The 22190-nt window shown below is 33.5% G+C and overlaps 1 protein-coding gene across 1 annotated transcript in view; it reads right to left on the reverse strand.

Annotated features, from left to right (window-relative positions):
- TNNI3K (TNNI3 interacting kinase) overlaps nucleotides 1-22190 on the reverse strand; it is a gene marked incomplete at its 3' end in the record, with an annotated part of 285990 nt that overhangs the window by 233782 nt on the left and 30018 nt on the right. Inside the window, exon 5 of the mRNA XM_081226315.1 lies at nucleotides 19255-19365. Coding sequence (XP_081082441.1) covers nucleotides 19255-19365 — 111 coding nt within the window. The remainder of the gene's footprint in view (nucleotides 1-19254; nucleotides 19366-22190) is intronic.

Below are 22190 nucleotides of genomic sequence, written 5' to 3' on the forward strand. Positions count from 1 at the left end.
AAATAAACTTCAATGTTCTGTCATGTAAGTGCAAAAGCCAATAACCATAAGCATCCAAACACATAAGGTCATCACTAATCAGCACACCTCAGGTTAGAGGCTATTATCTTTATGGTGGCAAATAAGGTGACATGTTTCACAAAATCAATAATTCAAGAGGTTCTTTATTTCTGTTTTTTCCCCATCTGAAGAACAGGACTTCACTTGTCTCTTTCCACCTCTGATATAATTCAGAAAGAATAATATCAAGTCTTAATTTAAAATGAGTGATGTAGTACAGAGTTTCAGACCATATATCTCTTCAAAGCTGTCAGTTTCTGTTCACTACTTTTCCTATATTCCAAAAACAATTTTAAATTAAACATAGATCAATAATAAATCTGCTAGTTGCTGTCTTATTTATGGCATTGCAAGAAGAGATATTGATGTTATTTTTATAAGCCAAGATGGACACTTTCTGATTCCTTTAGAATTTAAATTAAAACAACTAAAATATTTTATGGAATTTCATTAACCATGAGATGTCTACTATTTTGATGATTTTAAGTATTATTCCCTCATGTGTCTCTCATATAAGGTACAGGAAAGCATGTCCTATATAGTACACGGGAGAAGAACCTCAGTTTTCATAGCCCAAACTTGATAAGTATAAAATTATGATATGATTTGAGGATTTAAAAGGATGATAGATGGTTTATCCAAATACATAAGACCTGATCTATTCCAGATTTATGATACCTCTAAGAAGTTAGATGATTTAACTCCAAAGTTGAATGATGAAATATTAGCTAATATATAGCATAATAAAAATTGTAGTTATCAATTTGCTGTTGTGCATTTATATTTAAATGCAACTTATACACACACAGCACAACTTATTACTTTAATGCTTACCTTCAAAATTGTATAAATGCCCAAGGGCCCTCACAGCTCACTACAATCATTAATTACTATTTGCATTCCCTGACTATGTTGTGGTGTTTGAATCTTCGTGACACCAATATCAGGTTATCTGTTGTGTACCTTCATTGTCTACTTTTTGAACAGGTATGCCTATTGTGATAATCTATGCCTAGTTCACCACTGTATGCTAGGTGTATGAAAGACAGATAACTTGTCTCTTTAGTTCACAGGAATTCAGATTGAGATAAATCATAGTAGAGATACTGAACTAAAGGAGCCTCATCTACATTTGGACCTAATTTATCTTATGAGATTATGGAATCTGAGCATGATGTAGTAATGATATATGGCTTTTGTAGTGACATTGGAGGGGTGAGTATATTTTGAATATGGGATTAAAGTAAATAAATGAAAAACAACACAGTTGTAACATCCCAGAAACTGACAAACTGATTTTTAAAATTATAATGGATGTAAAAGGCCAAAACTGGCAAAGAAAAATCTTAAGAACAAGATTAGTACATTTATACTCCTGGATATCAAAACTCATTATAAAGCTTCAGCAATGAAGACAGAGTGGTTTTGACATACAACAAACAAATAGAGCAGTAGGACAAAATAAGAGTCCAGAAACAGACCATCACGAATACAGACACCTAATTTTTGGCATAAAGCAAGATGGAACAAATGGAAGTACAAAACAAACTGGCAGATTTAACACTGAATATATAAGTAATAACACTCAATGCAAATGGATTAGTCTTTAAATTAAAACAATGAATATTGGGGCAAGATAAAATAAAATTCAATTTTATGCTACTTATAAGAAACACCTCTAAGTATAGTATTTATAAAAGCTTAAACTAAAAGGATAAAAAAAGATATGCCCAATAAATTCTAAGCAGGAAAAATTGGTGAGAAAAATTAGACTACTTGGGTAAAGCAAAGCATTGCTGGAGATAAAGAAGGTCTATTCATTGTAACGAATGGATCATTTCCCCAGGAAACTATAATCATGTTAAATTTCTGCATACCTAATAACACATAGCACCCAAATATACTAGGTAAAAACCTTACAGAACTAAAACAAGAAAGATGCACAGTCATGGTGGGAGATTTCAACACATAGTTGACAGAATAAGCACCCCCCCCCACCCAAAAGGATATAAAAGATATGAAGGACCAAATATTTGACCTAATTGGCACACACAAAACATGTAACAAACAACGGCAGAGTGCATATTCATTGAAAGAACACATGAAACAGTCACAACATTGACCATATATTGGCCCATATAGCAACACTTAATATATTTGAAATACTGGGAAGCCTAATGATGAAGTTCTCTGACCACGGTGCAAATTAACTTAAAAATCAATAACAAAAGGGTAAATAAAAAATATTGTTTGTAAAGTTGGAAACTTACTTCTAAATAATATGTGGGTCAAAAATAATTCAGAGTAGAAGTAAGAAAATATTTTGAACTGAATAATAACAAAATATGACATATCAAAACTTGAACAATATAGTTAAAATAGAATATTGAAATGTATAGCCTTAAAAGTTATGAGAAAAAAGGCTAAAAATCAGTGAGTTAAGCTATGCATCCACCTTAAGGAATTAGGAAACAAATAGCAAAAATTAACTCAAATAAATTTGAAGGTAAGATAAGGAAGAAAGGTACGAGTAGAAGTTGGTGAAAAAGAAAAGAAACATGTAATAAACAACGAAGCCAGAAGTTGATTCTTTGAAAAGACTTATAAAATTGCTAAACTTCTGATGAGAATGACAAGTAAAAAGAGACACCAAAATAATGAAATGAAATGGAATGAAAAAGGAATGAAAAAGAATATACCACTATTGATACTGTAGAAAACTAAAAATACTAAGAGGATACTGTAAGCAATTTTATGTGATGTTTGAAGATTTAGATAGAAAGTCTAAGATTTTTTCTATTAATTAAGATAATCTGATAATGTTCTATGGATAGACAAATTGACCAATCAAACAGAATAAAATCTAGAAACGGACTCACAGATAGACACAATATATCATAGAGTTGATATTGCAGATCATCAATAAGGAAAATATAGGCTTTTTAATAAATGTTGAGACAATTGAACATAGAAAAAAATTAAGCTGGACCCATACCTCACACCATAAACTGGAATCAATTTTAGATGGGTAAAACACTTAATATTAAAGACAAACCATAGAACTTTAAGAAGAAAATAGCTTCATGAAATTAGGTCTGGGGGATTCTTGAACACTATATGCAAGCATTAACCATAAATCAGGAGAAGCCATTTATAGCACATACGACCATAAAGGAGAAAAGAGAGGCAGTTTAGAACTGTGGTTAAGGTCAGGGATTGTGAAGTCATACAACCTAGGATAGAACACCATCTACATCACTTACTAGCTATGTGACCTACATAAAGTTATTTAACCATTCTACATCTCAGTTTCTTAATTTGTAAAACAAGACTAACAATGATGTCTATCCCCTAGAAAAAACAAGTTAATTTGTATAATGTGCTCAGAACATTTCCTGGCACATAATAACCCCTGTAAGCATGTATAAATCTATTATTATTATTCATAATACATTGAAAATAATTCCAATGAATCAAAGTAGACTAACAATTCAATGGAAAAATACAAAAAGGCACTTCACAGAAAGAGTAAACTCCAATAGCCACATACATATAAGAAAGGTTCAATCTCATAAGTAATCAGATAAATGCAACTTAAAACCAAAATGGAATGGCGTTCCATAGCCACCATTTTGGGGGAAAAAACAAGTCTACTATACTCATGTTGGTGACAATGTGAAGCAAGAAAACACTCACATATTCAATCATCCACTGGGCGGGACTGTAAAATAGTTCAATTTCTTGAACATTCACATACTCTATAACCTAGCAATTCTTAGATTTATACCCTAGGGAAGATCTTATGATAATACTCCAGGAAACATGTACAAAACTTATCCTACAACCTTGTCTGTAATAGAAAATTATTTAAATCAGTTCAAATATCCATTCAAGATTAAATTGAATAAATAAATTGTGGGAAAATAAATGAATCATAGCTATACAAATTAACATGGATCTTACAAATTTAATGTTGAACAAAATAAACTAAGTCACAAAAATTTTATGTGTGTGATTTCATTTACACAATGCTCAAGAACATAAAAAATTAGAAACAATATAATTCATGATGTTATACATGTACACATACATATACATAATACCTAGGAAAGCAAGAGAATAGTTATCATAAGTCAAAAGGGAGAGAAAGAGAGAGAGTGATTACTCTAGGGAAACAAGATGAAACCAGAAGGGCACATAAAGCTCTTATGAGGAAGCTCTTATAAGTTTATATATATCCTCGTATATGCACGATAATTTTCTCAATAAAAATAAATTTTAGAAAGGATAAAAAATGTATTGCACAGTTGGAAAGCTGTCCAAAGTATTTTTTAAATAAGCAAAAGATGCTTTAGAAGCATTTGGTATGATTCTATTTTTGAAGAAAATATGTATATATGAAAATATCTTGAAGAATATCCATCAAAATATCAAAAGCAGTTACCTTTGGGTAACAGTGACTGGGGAGAGGTGTGTAGCCATTAATTGTATAGTCATTTCTGTAAAGTTCTTTTTTTTAAGAAAATGTATTCACTATAGTAATAAGATAGAAAAAAAAACCCTTAAATGTAATAAGTAAGCTTAAATAACATTATATATTTTACAAGTCCTTGTTTACCTCTTTCCATGTCAATGTATAGCCTTGCACAATGTCATGCTTAATGACTGCAGACTATCCCACTGTGCCATGTACCTTTTTAAAATTAATTTTTATTGAAGTATAGTTGCTTTACAATGTTGTGTTAGTTTCTACTGTACAGCAAAGTGAATCAGATATACATATACATACATGCCGTCTTTATTGGATTTCCTTCCCATTTAGGTCACCACAGAGCATTAAGTAGAGTTCCCTGAGCTATACGGTAGGTTCTCATTACCACGTATCTTTTTGATTTAGTCAGTGTTTATTGCTGGGCATTTAGCTTGTTTTACTTACTTAACTTACATGGGCACCCTTGCAATTCAATTTCTTATAATTTCCATAAAATAAATTTCTAGAAGTGGATTTGCTGGATCATAACATATGCAAAATTTTAAGGCCAAAAATGTAGGAAGTTATCATAATTTGACAGTAGTGTTTCAATGGTAAATTTATTATTCACATATTGGTACTGGGTTTTGTTCAATTACAAATGTTATGTAAGCTCAGAGAGATGCAAAAGGCTTAGTTACCAAAATTAGACACAATCTCAACAATTCCAGCAGCTCCAGGGAGGGCCCATACTTGATCTCTTGAAAAAAGAAAGAAATGTAGAATGCCAAAATATCTTAAGCAAAGAATGCATCCCATACATCCTTGTCACTCCATAGCTGGTATATTACCTCATATTTGGAAATGCTCAGAAAGTGCTTACTTAGCTGGAAATTCTAAGTTTGCCTGATTCACAGGAGATTCACAGGGGAAACACAGAAAAGTTAGTAGAACTTAACTTTTTAAGTCCGTATTAGAACAATACATTTCAACCCTCCTTAGCATCATCAGTTTAAAAGTTGTGTATTCACTTTGGCAACCAATTACACTAAAAGATATAAAATCAAACTGGAGAGGGACTAGACATATAGTAATTCTCTAAGTATTACATCAGTGGGGGGGAAAGTGGATATAAATAATCCAAAGATCTTTATTTATCTTGACATTTCATAAATGGATCACAAGCTATGAATGTTGAAGCTGTGTGATAGCACAGCACTGTGAGTCAGTAACTGATTTTATGCCAGAGAGCACAATTCTCATGTTAGATTGGAGACAACACTGTTGATTAGAATGGGGATTAGTAAAGTTCAGCCAAGTCATAGAGAGACATGCAGATCTCACAGTGAATGCTCCCTTTTTGTGGAGTAGAATTAAATTTAAATTCTACTATGCTCTTTTGTTAGGGTCAAGCTTCATCATTAGATTAAGTCCAAATTCCTCCTTTATGTTTTAAATAGGTCAAAAGATATATTGAATGGAAAGAGAAAAAATTTTAAAGGTAAAACTTGATCATTAGTTTTGTTTGCATAGGCTGTATACTTACTTCATTTTATAGAACTTATAAGAATAATTTGTATGAAGCTATTCAGAAAAATTGCTTGTGATTTGGTAAGCTACTTTTCTCATAAAAGGTATCATTAGAATCTCTTCTGCATTTATTGAGAGGAGAAATGATTTTACTCATTTTGTATAATTTCTAAAATAACACTTAAATAATCATTAATTTAGTCATTCAGCAAACATTTATTTAAAATGTGTACTATATGCAAAAGCACAAAACTTGTACCTGTGAGGGCTGTAATGATTTTAACATGCAGTTCCTATGCTCAAGAAAAATATATAAGAAAACAATTAAATAAAACCATGTTTATAAAACACACAGTATGAAATGCTACAAAAAAGGTATAAAGTGTTGTGCCTGTTAAGAGCATAGAAACACCTCAAGGTAGAGGGATCCAACAGTTTCATGAAGGTGTCATTTTAGCTGAACTTTGAGGATGGGTGGGAGGGGCAAACCATAAAGAAACTGTGGTGTGATAAAAGCACAGGACATATAAATGGGTCATTTAATTTAATTTAGAGCATGGGTTGCAAAATGAAGAATATGAGGACCCATGGCTGAAAAGGTAGGGGAGCTGGGTCATTACTTCTGGGTGTATTTTGGAGTCACCAAGGTTCTTGGTCAGAGGAGTGACTTTATCAAAGTCATGCTTTAGATAACCTGGTACTTTTTTAGTTTTTAGGATGAAGTGAACTATAAAATATTGGGGGACAGCCTTATAAGTCAGAGTACTACTACAAGAAGTACAGGAGGATGACGACAGTCCTTTACAGTTCTAGACAAAAGATTTGCATTCATAGCCCTTTGTCTTATTTAATTTGGAATTTCTTCCAAGTTTCCTGGATAGTCAATGCATACCTTTTCAGGAGGGAATTATGAGAATGATTCTTCAACTTCTGTCAGGACCTGTCCAGGTGTGGAGATCTGCAGTAATTATGGGATAGCTTAGCCCAGAAATTAGGAAGTCCATTAGTAGCCAGCTTCAGGGCACAGAAAAAAGGAAAAAGGTAGCAAGGTTAAAGATGCTACAAGGGGTTACACTTGAATTGCTTCTCAAAGTAACTCTAGAAGGCTTTATGTGCCTTTCTTAATTGATCCATGCTTAACCATAGCTACATCTGTCTGGTACTCAGTTGTGCAGGAACATGTGATGAGGCAGAGGTGCTGAGTGCCCTTAAGGGGTAACTCAGAAAAGAGATGCTGTGAGAGAGGGTAGCTGCTTAGGACCAGTCATGGGGGTTCTAGCCTCTCACTCCACCTAACCTCAGCAAATTTATAAAGGTTTCTTGGATATCCACCAAAGGGATTCATCAAGGAGAGTAACTCACACAATCTTCAAAGAAGATAAAATACTTAAAGGACTCTACTCCCTAAATACCATCCCAGAAGGAAGCATTCCTGAGAGAAAGTTACCAATCTATTGGCACCCACAATCTACTTTACTGTTATCTATTTACTGTTGGATTTGAAGGTCAGGTAGAACATATTGGTCTTCCAATGTATTCCTAATTGAGGGGAAGAAGAGTAATAATTTTTTGCCCTCCTGAGACATAGGAAGCTTGGAGGCTCTGAAACTTTGGGGATGTGACTTGAGCAAGCTATAGAAATCTTGATTCAAAACTCAGTCTTCAAATACCGTAGGGAGTATGGCATGGGAAAAGAAAGTTAAGTGCAGATGCATCAAAATATATAGCTGTTTCTTATATACCTAACAGGGAAATTATTTCTGTAGCTGATAATTGTATAATTTATATATGAATGATATATGATATATAAAGACCATTATATCTATATTTACACCTATCTATCTATCTATCTATTTTTTTAACGTATGAAGGACCTAGGGTGTTGGAATCAATTCAGTGCATAGAAGCACTGGCATAGAGAGGCAAATTCACAAAAAACACTGACTGGTAACAAAGGGATTTCTAATTCAGATTGATTTGATTAGCAATAATCTTTAAATCTAATTTCTCAAGTGATGTTTCTTTCATCGTTTCCCAGGGTAGCAAGCTGATGAACATCTCATTTATATTTTTATTAGCCTATAAAGTTTTCCTGCTTATGTTTTTTATACCTTACCCCAAAAGCAATACTTAATGTTTAATAATAGCTTATAGAATCTATGGCAAAGACTTAGGTGCCAAAAAGAAAAGTGACACTTAGCTAGCATACCCTTACATCATTCTTACAATTAATACATGCTTAAAGCATTGTTTCTGAGACCATAAAATTACTGATTATGATGCATGATCTATGATTTTGTCTCAATTTCCAGACCTAAAGCCTAGACAGTAGGAGACTGCCTCCTTGCCTTTAATAAACAGTATTCTGTAACACAGGGCACATTCAGTAATTGGAACATAGAGTTTCTGGCTTCGACTTCTGAGAAAACCACTTTTGAATGCCACAGAAGATATAGTGTTCCTAAATCAAGTCTCAGTTAGTTAAGACTGTGTGTTTAGTTTCAGACTTAACGAACTTGACATGAAGCTTTCTCAGACTTTGCCATCATAGAACTGCAAATGACTATTCAGACCAAGTTTAAACTTAATACCAATGAATAGTGATAAGAATACCTATCCATCATTAATGGATAGAGTAATATTTAAGCAATAATTTATAATGATGTGGATTGACTGGTATAGTTGGTCCTTGCCTATGCTTTTTGTACCTGAATTGTGGTAGCCCATGATGTTCATATAGGATTTGTTCCTCTGTCTGCAAAATTTGGGAGAAATCAGAGATAAGGTAACAGTGCTACATACTGTAAAATCACATAGAGTTACATACCAGAACCTCAGAGAAAGAAAGACAGACAGACAGACCCAGAGAGAGAAAGTTTCTAAACTCTTTTTACAAATCCAGCATTGATTCGAAAGCCCGACAAAGATAATTGCAATGGACTGAATGGGTCCTGAACTCTGTCAAATTCATATGTTGAAGCCCTAAACCCCAGTACCTCAGAATGTAATTGTATTCTGAGATAAGATCTTTAAAGACATAATTAAGTTACGGTGGTCCCTAATCCAATACTGGTATCCTTATAAGAAGAGGAGATTAGGACAGAGAGAGAGAGACACCAGACATCTGTACACCAATACAACCATGTGAACACGCAGCAAGAAGGCCACCTGCAAGCCAAGGAGAGAAGCTTCAGAAGAAACAAAACCTGCCTACACCTTGATCTTGAACTTTTAGCTTCCAAACTGTGAGAAAATAAATTGTTATTTAAGTCATCTAGTCTGTGGTATTTTGTTATGGAAGACCTAGCAAACTAATACAAAAACACAGAAAAGAAAACCATAGACTAACCTCACTTATGAAATATTAGCAAAACAAGTTTAGTAGCAAGCTAAGAGAATAATGTGCCTTGACCAATTGTATCACTCTAGGAGTACAAAATCATTCAATGGAAGAATGACAATTGTTCTGGAAGCATCAGCCAATGCAATTAGGAGAGAGAAAAGCAAGATTTTAATTATTAGAAGGAAGCAATATTATTACCACATCTAGGAAATATAATTGTCAACAAGGAATATACAAAAGACTCACCTAAGATATCTACACGAAACAATAAGATAAATCAGTAAGTTCCATGGTTATAAAATTAAAAATCAATAATTAATAAAGTTTCCTATATACAAACTACAACAAATTAAAAAAAATACAATGTCATTTGCATTAGCAGCCAAAAGATAGAATCCCTCAGAATAAATTTTAACAAACTCACAAGGAAAATATTCTGCAGAAACTTAAATAAATGGAAAGAAACATATTGTTCTTGAATAGGAAGACCCAATATTATGGGGTTTTTAATTTTTCCTAAATTAATATATAAATTAGGATTCAACCTAGTTAGGATACTATCACATTTTTTTCCTTAGGAAAAAAAAAACAAATAATAAAATCAGAAACAAAATAGAACAAATAAAAAATGATAGCCTACTTTGTTAGCAATTGTGTTCTAGGCAGTGCCTAAGACTTAACATATATTAAGTCACTTAATACACACACACACACACACACACACACACACACACAGCCAATAAGGTGGGTAATAATATAATCTGCTTTCTAAAGTTAGAAAACTGAGACCCAGAGAGGATAAATGACTTTCCCAATGGCATACAGCTAGTAAGTTGTAGATGTTTTCTGAGATTTAAATGTAGAGAGTCTGGCTTTGGAACCCATACTTTTTACTATTGTAATCTAGTGTCCCTAAAGTTCATATAAACATTACAAATGTAAGAATAGTCAGGAAATTCTGAAAAAAAAAAAGAAGTGCCAGGGGAGAGTACCTGCACTTTTAGATATTAAAACATAACCTAAATGTACACTAACTAATAAAAGAGTTGTGCTTGCTATTAGCATTGGAATACACAGATAGACCTAAATAGGAGACAAAGGAGAAAATAAGGAGTATTCAATACATATTGTTTGACTATCTGAATAACCTTTTGGGGAGAAAAATAAAAACTGAATTCCTATTTCATTCCTTATACTAAAAGACATTCCTGATAGAATCTACATATAGTGGAGAAAACAAAATTAAAAGTACTTGAGGTAAATATTTGTGATTTCCTTTTTACACAATCTTTGAAGGACCAAGTCTTTCTAAGCAGAGGCCACAAAACAAAATATTAAAAATCTAGTCACATAAATTTGAAAACATATATAGAAAAATGCTTAAAGAGGAAACTAATAAAATAGGCTGCAACAGATATGACAAAGCTTAAATCCTCAATGTACAAGGGTATCTTCCAAGTCAGTAAGAAAAAAAAGTTAATACAAAAATAGGCAGCCTATAGGATAAGGAATTCAAAGAATCAACAGTATATCAATTAAAAAAACCTCAATCCCTTATACTTAACAAGATTTTATTATTTATATAATTGGGAAAGGTAATAGATATTGCTATTTTATGCAAAGGAAAGCAGGTATTCATACTGTAAAAGGTAAATAAATCCACTTTTTGAAAGGCTTTTTGGAAATAATTATCAAAATATAAAATTCACATACCCTTTTGCCCAGCTACAAATATATGCATAAATAATCATGGATGTTAAAAAGATAAGTCCATTACACCCCTCCTACCACAACAGCGTTCACAAGTTAATGACATTTCCAGGGTTCAACTATGTTGTAGCATGTATAAGTACTTCATTCCTTTTTATTGATGAATAAAATTCCATAGTATGGATATACCAAATTTTATTTATTCACTCATCAGCTGATATATATTTGTTTCTACTCTTTGATTATCATGAATAATAATGGTATGAACGTTCATGTACAAGTTTTCATATGTCTTGGGTATATACCTAAAGTGAAATTACTGGGTCCTATAGTAATTCTATGTTTTACTTTTTAAAGAACTGCCACACTGTTCCAAAGCAGCTGCACCATTTTATCTTCCCACCAATAATGTATGTGTGTTCCAGTTTCTCCATATCCTTACCAATCCTTGATATGATCTTTTTTTATTATATTCATCTTACTGGATATGATGTGGTATATCACTGTGGTTTTGACTTGCTTTTCCCTAATGACTAATGATGGACATCTTTTCATGTGTTTCTTGGCCATTTGTATACCTTCTTTGGAGAAATGTCAGTTCAAATCCTGAGCCTATGTTTTAACTGGGTTATTTATAATTATTGTGTTGTATCTCTGTTATATTTTAAACTTTCATTTATATTAAATACTGCTCCTATAAGATTTTACATCTCAGAAAGGAAAAGAGAGGTTAATATGCATGGAGTGCCTACTATGTGTCATAGTACTAGGCATATGTTACACATAGTGAGTAGTCATTATCCTGAGCTCTATAATAAGCCCTGAATGATGCTTCAAAAGTTATTAAAATAATTTGAATTGGGGTCAGCCAAAAGCAAAATTGTAAAACAAATGAAGGTGGTACCTCTTTCTAATTATTCATTAATATTTTCAAGCTACCTTTCTCTCAGATATCTTTAAATCTAATTTCTCCTAATACTTTTTAGGGTAGTGTTTCTTAAATTTGAATATGTATATCAATCACCTGGGAATCTTGTTAAAGTGCTGACTTTACGTAGGTCTGAGATTCTATTTTTTAACTAGTTCCCTGATGATCCTACATTGCTGGTCAGTGGATCATATTTCAATTAGCAAGGTTTGAGGGTATGAGCTGATTACTAAGATTTTAACTATAAGAGCTAACCTCAAGGATTAGGAAATTTTGCATTTTTACAGAGGTGCCCTAAAATTTATAACTGCTTCAAAATCTAAAGAGTGAGTTTATGGTAGGCAGGGTAATTGATAATCTTGAACAGCGGCCTTATCTAGCATGTAAGAGGTGGTACACCCATTCAGGAGGAGGCCCTACTTGGCCACTTTCTCTAATGGAGGTGTTCCTAGCCTGACAACTTGAACACATGCTTGTGACTACATAATGCAGGTTTAGAACCTGAAGGTTTAGTTGAAATTTTTCTTCCAGCATCAATTTATAATGAAAATAGAGGAGTAGTTGAAAAGAACTCCAGTTACACTACTGGTTGAACTGTATACATTTTGCTGTTTTGCTAAATAAAGGCATTTATAATTATAACATGATTCTGATATAAACCAACCCTGTTGAAATAAATAAACCTTGAAAATGTTATGCTAAATAAAAGAAGTCAATCACAAAAGATCACATATTTTATGATTCCATTTATATGAAATGTCTAGAATAGCCAAAACTATAGAGATGGACAGTATGTTAGTGGTTGTCTAGGTCTGAGCAGTGAAGGGTAGATGGGACTGATGGCTATTGGATATTATGTTTCCTTTTAGGGTGACAAAAATGTTCTAAAATTATAGTGATGATTACACAATTCTGTGAATTTGCTAAAAAATCCATTGAATTGTACATTTAAATGGGTGACCTACATGGCATATAAATTTTATCTCAACAAAGCTGTTTAAAAATGTAATGCAGAAATATCAGAGATAAGGCATAGAGCTTAGAAGAATGGGTTTCATATAAAGAGGCACCAGAATACCTTGCTGTGCTTAGTCTTTGAGACAATTCAGAACTGAGAATAGAGCACACTTCCCTGATATTTAAATTCTAAGTTTCTATCTACCACTTCCAAAGCTTAAATTCGGGTCAGGTGGGCTGAGAAGTTGCTGTTTGGATTAAAAGAAGGGCAGTGTAGCATTGTGAGAGCTGGCTCTGACACCACACAGCATATAAACACCCACTCTACCAATTGTTACGTCTGTCACCTTGGACAAGTTATGTAACTCCTCTCTGCCTCAGTTTTTTCTTCTGGAAAATGAGGATAAAATCTCGAATGAGGATGAAGTCCGTTTTCTGATTCCAGATGAAGTTCATAAGGGACTATTGTCTAGTCATAAACTGGAGGCATATCTGATACTTTTAAGCTATAAAACTCATGAGCACATTATCTCTTTAAAAAAGAGAGAGAGAGAGAGAGAGAGAAACCACATTTTATAATTCCAAGAATTCACTTGTTTGTGCCTTTGGAAAGAAAATTCAAGCCATTTTAGAAGAAATAACAGGGTCAGAAGCTTCTTGGTATACAAAACTCTCTCCTGAAACATTCAGATGATTTAGTTAAGAAGGAACTGGAACAACATCAACAACATTTCCTTGAAATCAGATATAAATTCCGAAAGAACTGGGAAGCATTTGTGAAGCAGTGCTTGAGTAAGTGCTTACAATCCAAAAATAGGATGAGGTAGGATAGAATAAATTAAACTATGAAAATAATACTATCACCTGCACAAAGTATATATGAAACTATACCTTTCTGTGAAAAAGAAAACACTCCATAATCCCTATACATTATATATTGCATCATCCCAGACATGCTTTTCTCTTTGCTATTCAGTTGCCTAAAGCTACACATAATTGATTTGTCTTCTTATAACTGCAGAAACGACTGCATGAAACACCAAAGTGTAACAGCTTTTAAAAGAGATATTCGACTAAGTATGAAGTGGGGTGTATACACTTGGAGTGTATGTATGTGTGTGCTTGTGAGGGTATGTGTGTGTATTGAATGCTCACATACATGCATACCTCCATGGGTTCTTGTGCCCATTTACTAAGTGCCATATACAGTTATACTTGAATCAATTAATATTGCTTTAATTGTACATGTATCAATATCTGGGCCTTAGATAGTAACATATTCAGTTTCTGTTTTGTTTTCTCAATGCTTGTTTAGTGTCTTATGGCTGCAAGCCCTGTTTCAGCAATACATACAAGAGTCATAAGGGAGTAATTGTTTTTTTTTTTATTTACAAAACTACAGATGTGAAGTCAGAAAACCAGGTTTGAGTCCTATCCATCTCATTTATTTATTATCTGCATGGTCCTGTGAAAGTCATTTAATTTCTTCAATCCTCAGTTTCCTCACTGGTAAACTGAGTCTAAAGGTAACTATCTCACAGGCGAACCAAATGACAAATGTATGTGAATGATAAAACACTATCACATGTTAGTTAATTGTTCTCATTTCCCATGCTTGAGAGAGTATATGACTCATGTGCCCTCTGGACTCAAAGTGGAGAAGAGAGTTTAATGCCTGTTTATTGATTGCTGACAGAATCTCCGGCCTTGTGTAAAGCAGCACATGCATATGTATTGATAGATGGATAAATTAGTCAGGGAGGAGTAGTGAGACTCAGGACAACCAATATTTGCCTGCTTTTCAGAGCACAGTAAATCTAAATCTGAGTCTCAACTTGCAGTCAGCATGTCTAGGAGTTTGCAGCACATGTTCTCCTCTATTATTGAAGAAGACAGCTGCCTAGTCAATGTAAATTTTATTTTAAAATTGTTTAATAGAATTACAATTATGGGAGGACAAACACACTTGAGACACTAATGGAGGGTTTGAATTTGATATGTGTAGACAAAGAGGCCTGTCAGACTTAGCATCAGTTATTGTTTCACCGAAAAATTGAGCAATAAAGGAAAGTGATTACTAATGAAAGGAAACTCCCACTGATCCATTGCCACCATTCCTGCTAACCAAGAGTAAAAACTAGGAGTGGAATAAGCATCTAAATTTTTGGTATAGCAAATAAATACTATTATGTATATTTTACCCTATTGCAGTCAACCTTTATACATCATATGATACCCAGGATCTTTATCTACTGAAACTCTCTATACCTTTAATTATTGTGAGACTATATTATCCTTGTTTCCCTCATACCACTCTGACCAATCCTTCTTTGTGTCCTCAATGGCTATTCAGTAATTCCTAAAGCCTCTGTGGGTGTTCTCTTAGGCTTAGCCCTTGACCAAATTTCAGCTACTGTTATGGCTGCAAATATCACATATAATTTCCAAAAGCTTTCATTAAGTCCCAACTTCTCCACTGAATACTAGTTGTATATTTTTAAATGATTAACAAACATTTCCACTTGAGAATTTGTATGTGATCAGCAAATCAACGTGTCTAGAGGTAACTGGTTTTTCCTCAGAATTGAATCCTTTACCCAATCCTTTATCTTTGTATATTTAATCATCATATCATCACTCTGGAATCCACACTAAATACTGAAGTCAAAGAAATCCTCTTCAACACATTATTTATTATGTCTCCAATCATTCTCTTGCTCAAAAAGTCTCAATGGCTCCTCATTTCCTAGTGGAAAAAAATCCTATTGGCTGTAAGTGTCTTTAAGAGTGGGAACTTCTGTGTTCTATTCATCTGTTTATCTACCACACCATATAGTCTTGTGTATTGTACATCATAAACTATAATAGTTACTTATTGAATTGAGTTAAACTCTTTGGACTTCCATTTTCAGTTTCTTTAGTCTGGTCCATTCCTAACATCCTACAAGGACACTTCACAATCTGTTTCATGCTATCATTCTATTCTACTCTCCCCTAAATGTACTCGACTCATTTGTCCTTCTCAGTTTTAGACATGATTCCTCTTCTTTTCTCTGTCCAGTTCTTACCACTTTTCAAAGTGCAGCCTAATTTCAAACCACCTCTCATAAATCCTTCCCTAAATCTTCTAGTCCACCTTGATCTCTATTCCCAGTGAAATACTAACACTTCTAAATTTGTGTTCTTTGCCATTCCTTGCTATGTAATGATCATATTTCTAATTATTCCAAATATCAAACCCGCTCTGACCTTTGACTCTTTCCTCTTCTATAGTTATGACTATATCAATATTTTACTTTTGAATTGCTTATATAAACTTTATTGTGTATTTATTTTGTGTGTCCAGCTATATTATAAAGTCTTTAGGGGGAAAAACTATGCCTTATTTTCTTGTATCATTCCCATATTCTAGCACAATGTTATGGAAAAAGTAGAGGCTCAAAAATATTTGTTAAATGGATGAATGAGTGTGTGTGTGTGGGGAAATGCATTAAAAGTGGGTATTGCAATTAACAGTTGTGAAGGAAATAATCCAAATTTAAAAATTCTGTATTTTGAATAAGATGCTTTCAGGTTTTTTGGATACCATTTTCCTATATGATCTGTAACTTAATTAGCTCATTAGATAAGAGAATAAAGACTAACGTATATACCTGTTTTATGCAGTATCCATGATTGACTGTAAAAGTTATTAAATGTTATACCAGAGCTAATGAAGGAAGTTGGAGAACCCATGGAGAACTGTGAGACAAGAGTAGAGATCTGTTTGGAATTATTGTGGTAAAATTTGCCCTAAGGCTGGTAGAAGCAATATAATATCTCCTTCCATACTATGATAAAGCAAGAAAACAGTTATTTGAATAGATGAAGAGACCAAGCTCTTAACCACCTTGTTTTTGACCCTGTTATAATTCTATCACTCAAAAATGTGATTAGCTCAGTACTAGACAAAAAGGATTTTGTTTTGCAAAACATATTCTGAAAAGATGTGGCACATATATACAATAGAATATTACTCAGCCATAAAGAAACAAAATTGAGTCATTTGTAGTGAGGTGGATGGACCTAGAGACTGTCATACAAAGTGAAGTCAGTCAGAAAGAGAAGAAAAAATACCATATACTAACACATATATATGGAATCTAAAAAAAAAAAAAAAAGGTTCTGAAGAACCTAGGGGCAGGACAGGAATAAAGACACAGACATAGAGAATGGACTTGAGGACACGGGGAGGGGGAAGGGCAAGCTGGAATGAAGTGAGAGAGTGGCATGGACACATATACACTACCAAATGTAAAATAGATAGCTAGTGGGAAGCAGCCGCCTAGCGCAGGGAGATCAGCTTGGTGCTTTGTGTACACCTAGAGGAATGGGATAGGGAGGGTGGGAGGGAGACACAAGAGGGAGGAGATATGGGGATATATGTATACATATAGCTGATTCACTTTGTTATACAGCAGCAACTAACACACCATTGTAAAGCAATTATACTCCAATAAAGATGTTAAAAAATTTTAAAAACTTCTGTCATTTTCCTGGTATTAAGAGGTTGAATGTGTTAGTCACTGGGACTTAATGTCTACCTCATTAATTCTTCTACCCAGACTTCATATAATTACCTTCCATTTACTTTATCACTAACCTCGGTTTCTTTTTTGGAAACCATTTACATTTAAGTGATTCTAATGGGATTTTCCCTCTCCTAATAAGTAATACAAATTCATTTATATTTATAATAAATATCATAAAAAACATTTATTTTCTGGGAAATAAGATAATTTATTTTCAGGGAAATATAGTAAAGAGTGGAAATGTCAACATGAAGGAAACTATTTCGCTCCCATTGAGATATATTAATATTTTTTGAATGAAAAGCCCTTCAAATTGACACTGTTAAGAGAGATGACTCACACCTATTTTACAGGTTTTATGTATGACTTTATATGCAGCTCTATTTGTTCACAATTGTGCATGTGTGTGTAAGCGAGGAAAGTACACTTTAACTTGCAACATGACTAAACGGGAGAAATAGATAACTACTTAATAATGAAGACATAAGACTGCTCATTTATTAACACTGTTGAGCTTGCATGTGATTACCACAATTAATAGAGTGTGAAAATCATGGAAGTTTGAGTAAAATGACCAAGATTCCAGACATGGCTTTTTTTTCTCAATGGCTTTGTAATCTGTAAAAACAATTACTGTACAGAGCCTTGGTTTTATATCTATTAAATGGCAGTGACAATAAAAACTATTTCATGAAGATCTGTTCAGTAAATTAAATAAACAATGCAAATTAAAGTGCTCTGCATATATGAAATTAATACTTCAACAATTAAGTTTAAGATAAGAGCCAGAGTCCCTCCTCTAGCCTTTAAAACACTGTAATCTTGTTTGTAACCATCACTTGACCTTGTCTCCATCACTCTGCCTCCAGCGCATATACACTAGTGACTTTGGATCACTCGTGCCCCTCCAATACACTTAGCTATTTTCTGCCCCAGGGCCTTTGCCAATACTACTATATATATTAATGATAGCTTCACTATATAGCTTATTTAAAATGGTGCCCACTTCTCCACTCTGCTTTCATTTTACCTCATTTTATTATTTTTCTTGTACTCACTACTAACATTATATAGTATTTTTTTCCTTATTGTTTGTCTTGTTGTCTACAACTAAATTTCAAAAAATTGCCTGTTTTACTTGTTACTGTCACCTCAGTAAGTAGAATGGTATCTGGCACACAACAGATGCTTAATAAATCAAATAGTACACACGTGATTTAATTAATGAATAATTTTTCATTGAGTCCTTACCATGAATGAAACAATCTGCAAAGTGCTTTATACCGATTATCTAATTTAATCATTACAATAGGCTTATCACTATTTCTATTTTATAAATGAGGAAAACAGAGGTGTCTGAAGGTACAGTAACTTGCTTGAAGTAAATATAGCAAGTGGTAGAAACAGTTGCCTGACTCCAATACTTATGCTTTTAATCACTGCTATATAGCCTCTGTATATCCAGCCATCTTTATATTAATTGATGTTTGATTACACTGTTACAAAATAGACTGAATTTGTTATCAAAAGAACATTTATATAGCTTAATTTGAACCCCAAAAGAAATGTGTGTGTGTTCATTAGTTAAAATTAAACCAACTCCTAGAATCTCAAAAGCCACCATTTGAAAACAAGAATCCAAAGAGGTAGGTTTGTTTTCACAGGTGGCCAAGATATGACTTACCTCCAGGTGACCAGCAATTGTAGCAATATGCAGGGCAGTGAGGCCGCCATACCCAACCTGCTGTATGTCAGCTCCACTGTGAAGCAGAGAAGTGATCAATTCTGCACTATCCTGCAAGGAAACACATCTTTAGTGTTACTTTTCTCTCAATAGCAGCTTTGAACACTGTGCAACAGGATATATTGATTCCCTGACTGTCAGCCAATTTAGGCGCTCAAAGAAAACTTAAGTGTGATTTCTGGCACAAGAGCACATGAGAAAGCAAGGAGCAGTTCTCAGATGGTTGAAATGTAGAAACAGATGACAGGCTGTTCAGTTATAATCAATCTTCTACCACTTGACCATGAAAGACAGAAAGGACATTTACCTATGGTGAGGCTCTTGCAAACTCAACTCAAACGTACATGTAGATCACGCCAGTAAATGTGCTTTCTCCAGCAACTGCACTATTGAACTGGCTGCAGTGGGCCACTTCATGGTAGTTCAGTACTTGATTTTTCTCTAACACATATGTGTCATGGGTCCTATACATAATTAACGACATAATGTCATGGGCTGTATATGTAATTAATCAGTAGTGTCTTTCTTAACTTGACTTATTAAAATGTTTTCACTCAGTGAAAATGTTTGAAACACTGCTTGAGCATTTAAGTTAGAATCTTTATGCAATAACCAAAATAATCCTTACTTTCTTCACACTATTATTTGCACTGTATTTCTGTCTTTGGAGAGACATGGTGCTTTTTAATAATATTAATAGAAATTAACATTCATTGAATTTTTATTATGTAATTAACCTTTCATACCCATTAACTTATTTAAACCTGGCACATGGAGACTTCAAAAATAGTTGTTGATAAAAAATGAATTAAATATTTCTCTAAGTAATCCTATGGAAAATTTACTACTATAAACCTCATTTTATAAGTCAGAACACTCAAAACAGTAATGTGGAGGGTCACAAATTCACAAAACTCCAGATCTGGAAGGGAATGCAAAGAAAGCTCTCCATGTTTAACTCTCTCTCTCAAAGTGAGAATTCAAACCACAACTTCTATAATACTTGGCCCATCAATATCTCAAGCACACCCAGTAACAAGAAAGTCAAGTCTTCATGGGATAGGCATTGCATTTATGCATATACATAAAATTTCAAATACTGACAGTTAAGAAAATCCTCCCATTAAAAAACAAAGTTTGATTTCTTAATGCTATCACACATAAGTGAAGGTTGAGAAGTTATAAAAATTGAAAAAAACTTTGGCAAAAACTTCAAATAACAAAATTAATGTTATAGTTTCCAAATCTTCCACTCTACACCTGCTCTAGCAAGAAAGTTAAAGATTTCATCTTCCTTTACTATTCCATTGCCTCCCTCTGCTAAGGTTACAGACTTAACATTTTCTCCATTCTAAAACAAACAAACAAACAAAAAAAACCCAGCATTTTTTCCACTGAGGTAAACTAATTTTATCTATATCCTTTCTGTCTCCAAAAATTGACTGATTTAGGAGCTTAGCCCTAAGCTATTTTCTCATTCTAATTGCCACCTTTGGTAATTCTTATACAATCTGATAACTTCATTTTTGGTCCTGACTTCTCTGTTAAGTCTAAATTCCATATATCCTGCCTACCAATGACATCTCAAATTAAAAATTCAAAAGTGCTCTTGTGAATACCATTCATAATTTCCCAAGTGTGACCTATCATCTCCTAGCATTCCTTATTCACATTAATGGCACTTTCTTATTCCAAATGACCTTGAGTCACTTCAACTCAATCAGTTTCAGAATTCTGCTGGTTTTGACTCACTAGTACCTCTCACATTTCTTCTTATTTCCAACATCACCCTCCATAGCCTCCTGAGTGGTCCCCTTGACTAAGACTTTTTTCATTGCAGTCCATCATCTACACTATTAGCAGATAAATTTTCTTACATACAGTTTTGACCACATCATTCTCCTTTTCAATAGACCTTTCATACACTCAACAAATACTTCTTGAATATATAAATATGCTCACAACATATGTGTTGAAACAATGTTTGAGCAGTGGGAACACTGAGGTGAGTGAGATAGTTAAATCTCTGCTTTCATGGAGCTTATATTTTTACTGTGTATATATGTCAGAGGAGACAGAGAAAATAAACAAATAAAAAATATTATATACAGTGTCATAAAGTACCAATGGCTACAAGAGGAAAGAGGCAAATGATAAAATGGCTACTTTAAATTGAGTAGTCAGGGAAAGTTTCACTGAGGAGGTAAACTTTGAGATAAATGGTAAATTCCAAATAGGGGAAATCTAAGTCACAGTTTCGAGGATGGCCATTAAATGACAGGGAGTAGCTAGTGCAACAGTCCTAAGATGGAAGTAAGTTTAGTCTAAGACCAGTGTTGAGTATAAGTTTAAGAAATAAAAGAAGGAAAAAGTATTATGCAAGATAAGGTCAAAGACATCTGATCTTGTAGGACTTTGCAGGCCACTGTATTGGGTATTCAAATTTTTTCCAAGAGCAATAAATAGCAGTAGAATGACATGACACAGAGATAGGGAAGAACAGGAAAAGGTAGTTTCTGAGGCAGAAATAAAATGTTTTGTTTTTCACATGTTAAATTTGGTATACTTACAATGCAGGGTTAAGATTGTGGGTACTAGAATTAGCCTCCCTAGTTAGAATACCAGTACTGCTAATGACTATGTAATCTAAGGCAAGTTACATAACACATTTACACTAATTTCCTTGGTTATAAAAAAAGGGGACAATAATTGTATGCACCTGATTTGATACACATATAAACTGTATATCCACAATTGATGTGATAATGCATATACACTAAAGCACTTAAATGGTACCTGGCAAAACAATACTAAGTAAATTCATTACCATTAGACATGGAAGTCTCAGACTCAGTATAGCTTCCAAAAAAGATATC

The sequence above is a fragment of the Mesoplodon bidens genome (assembly GCF_964165515.1).
Source record: "Mesoplodon bidens genome assembly, chromosome: 2".
NCBI classification, from domain to species: Eukaryota; Metazoa; Chordata; class Mammalia; order Artiodactyla; family Ziphiidae; genus Mesoplodon; species Mesoplodon bidens.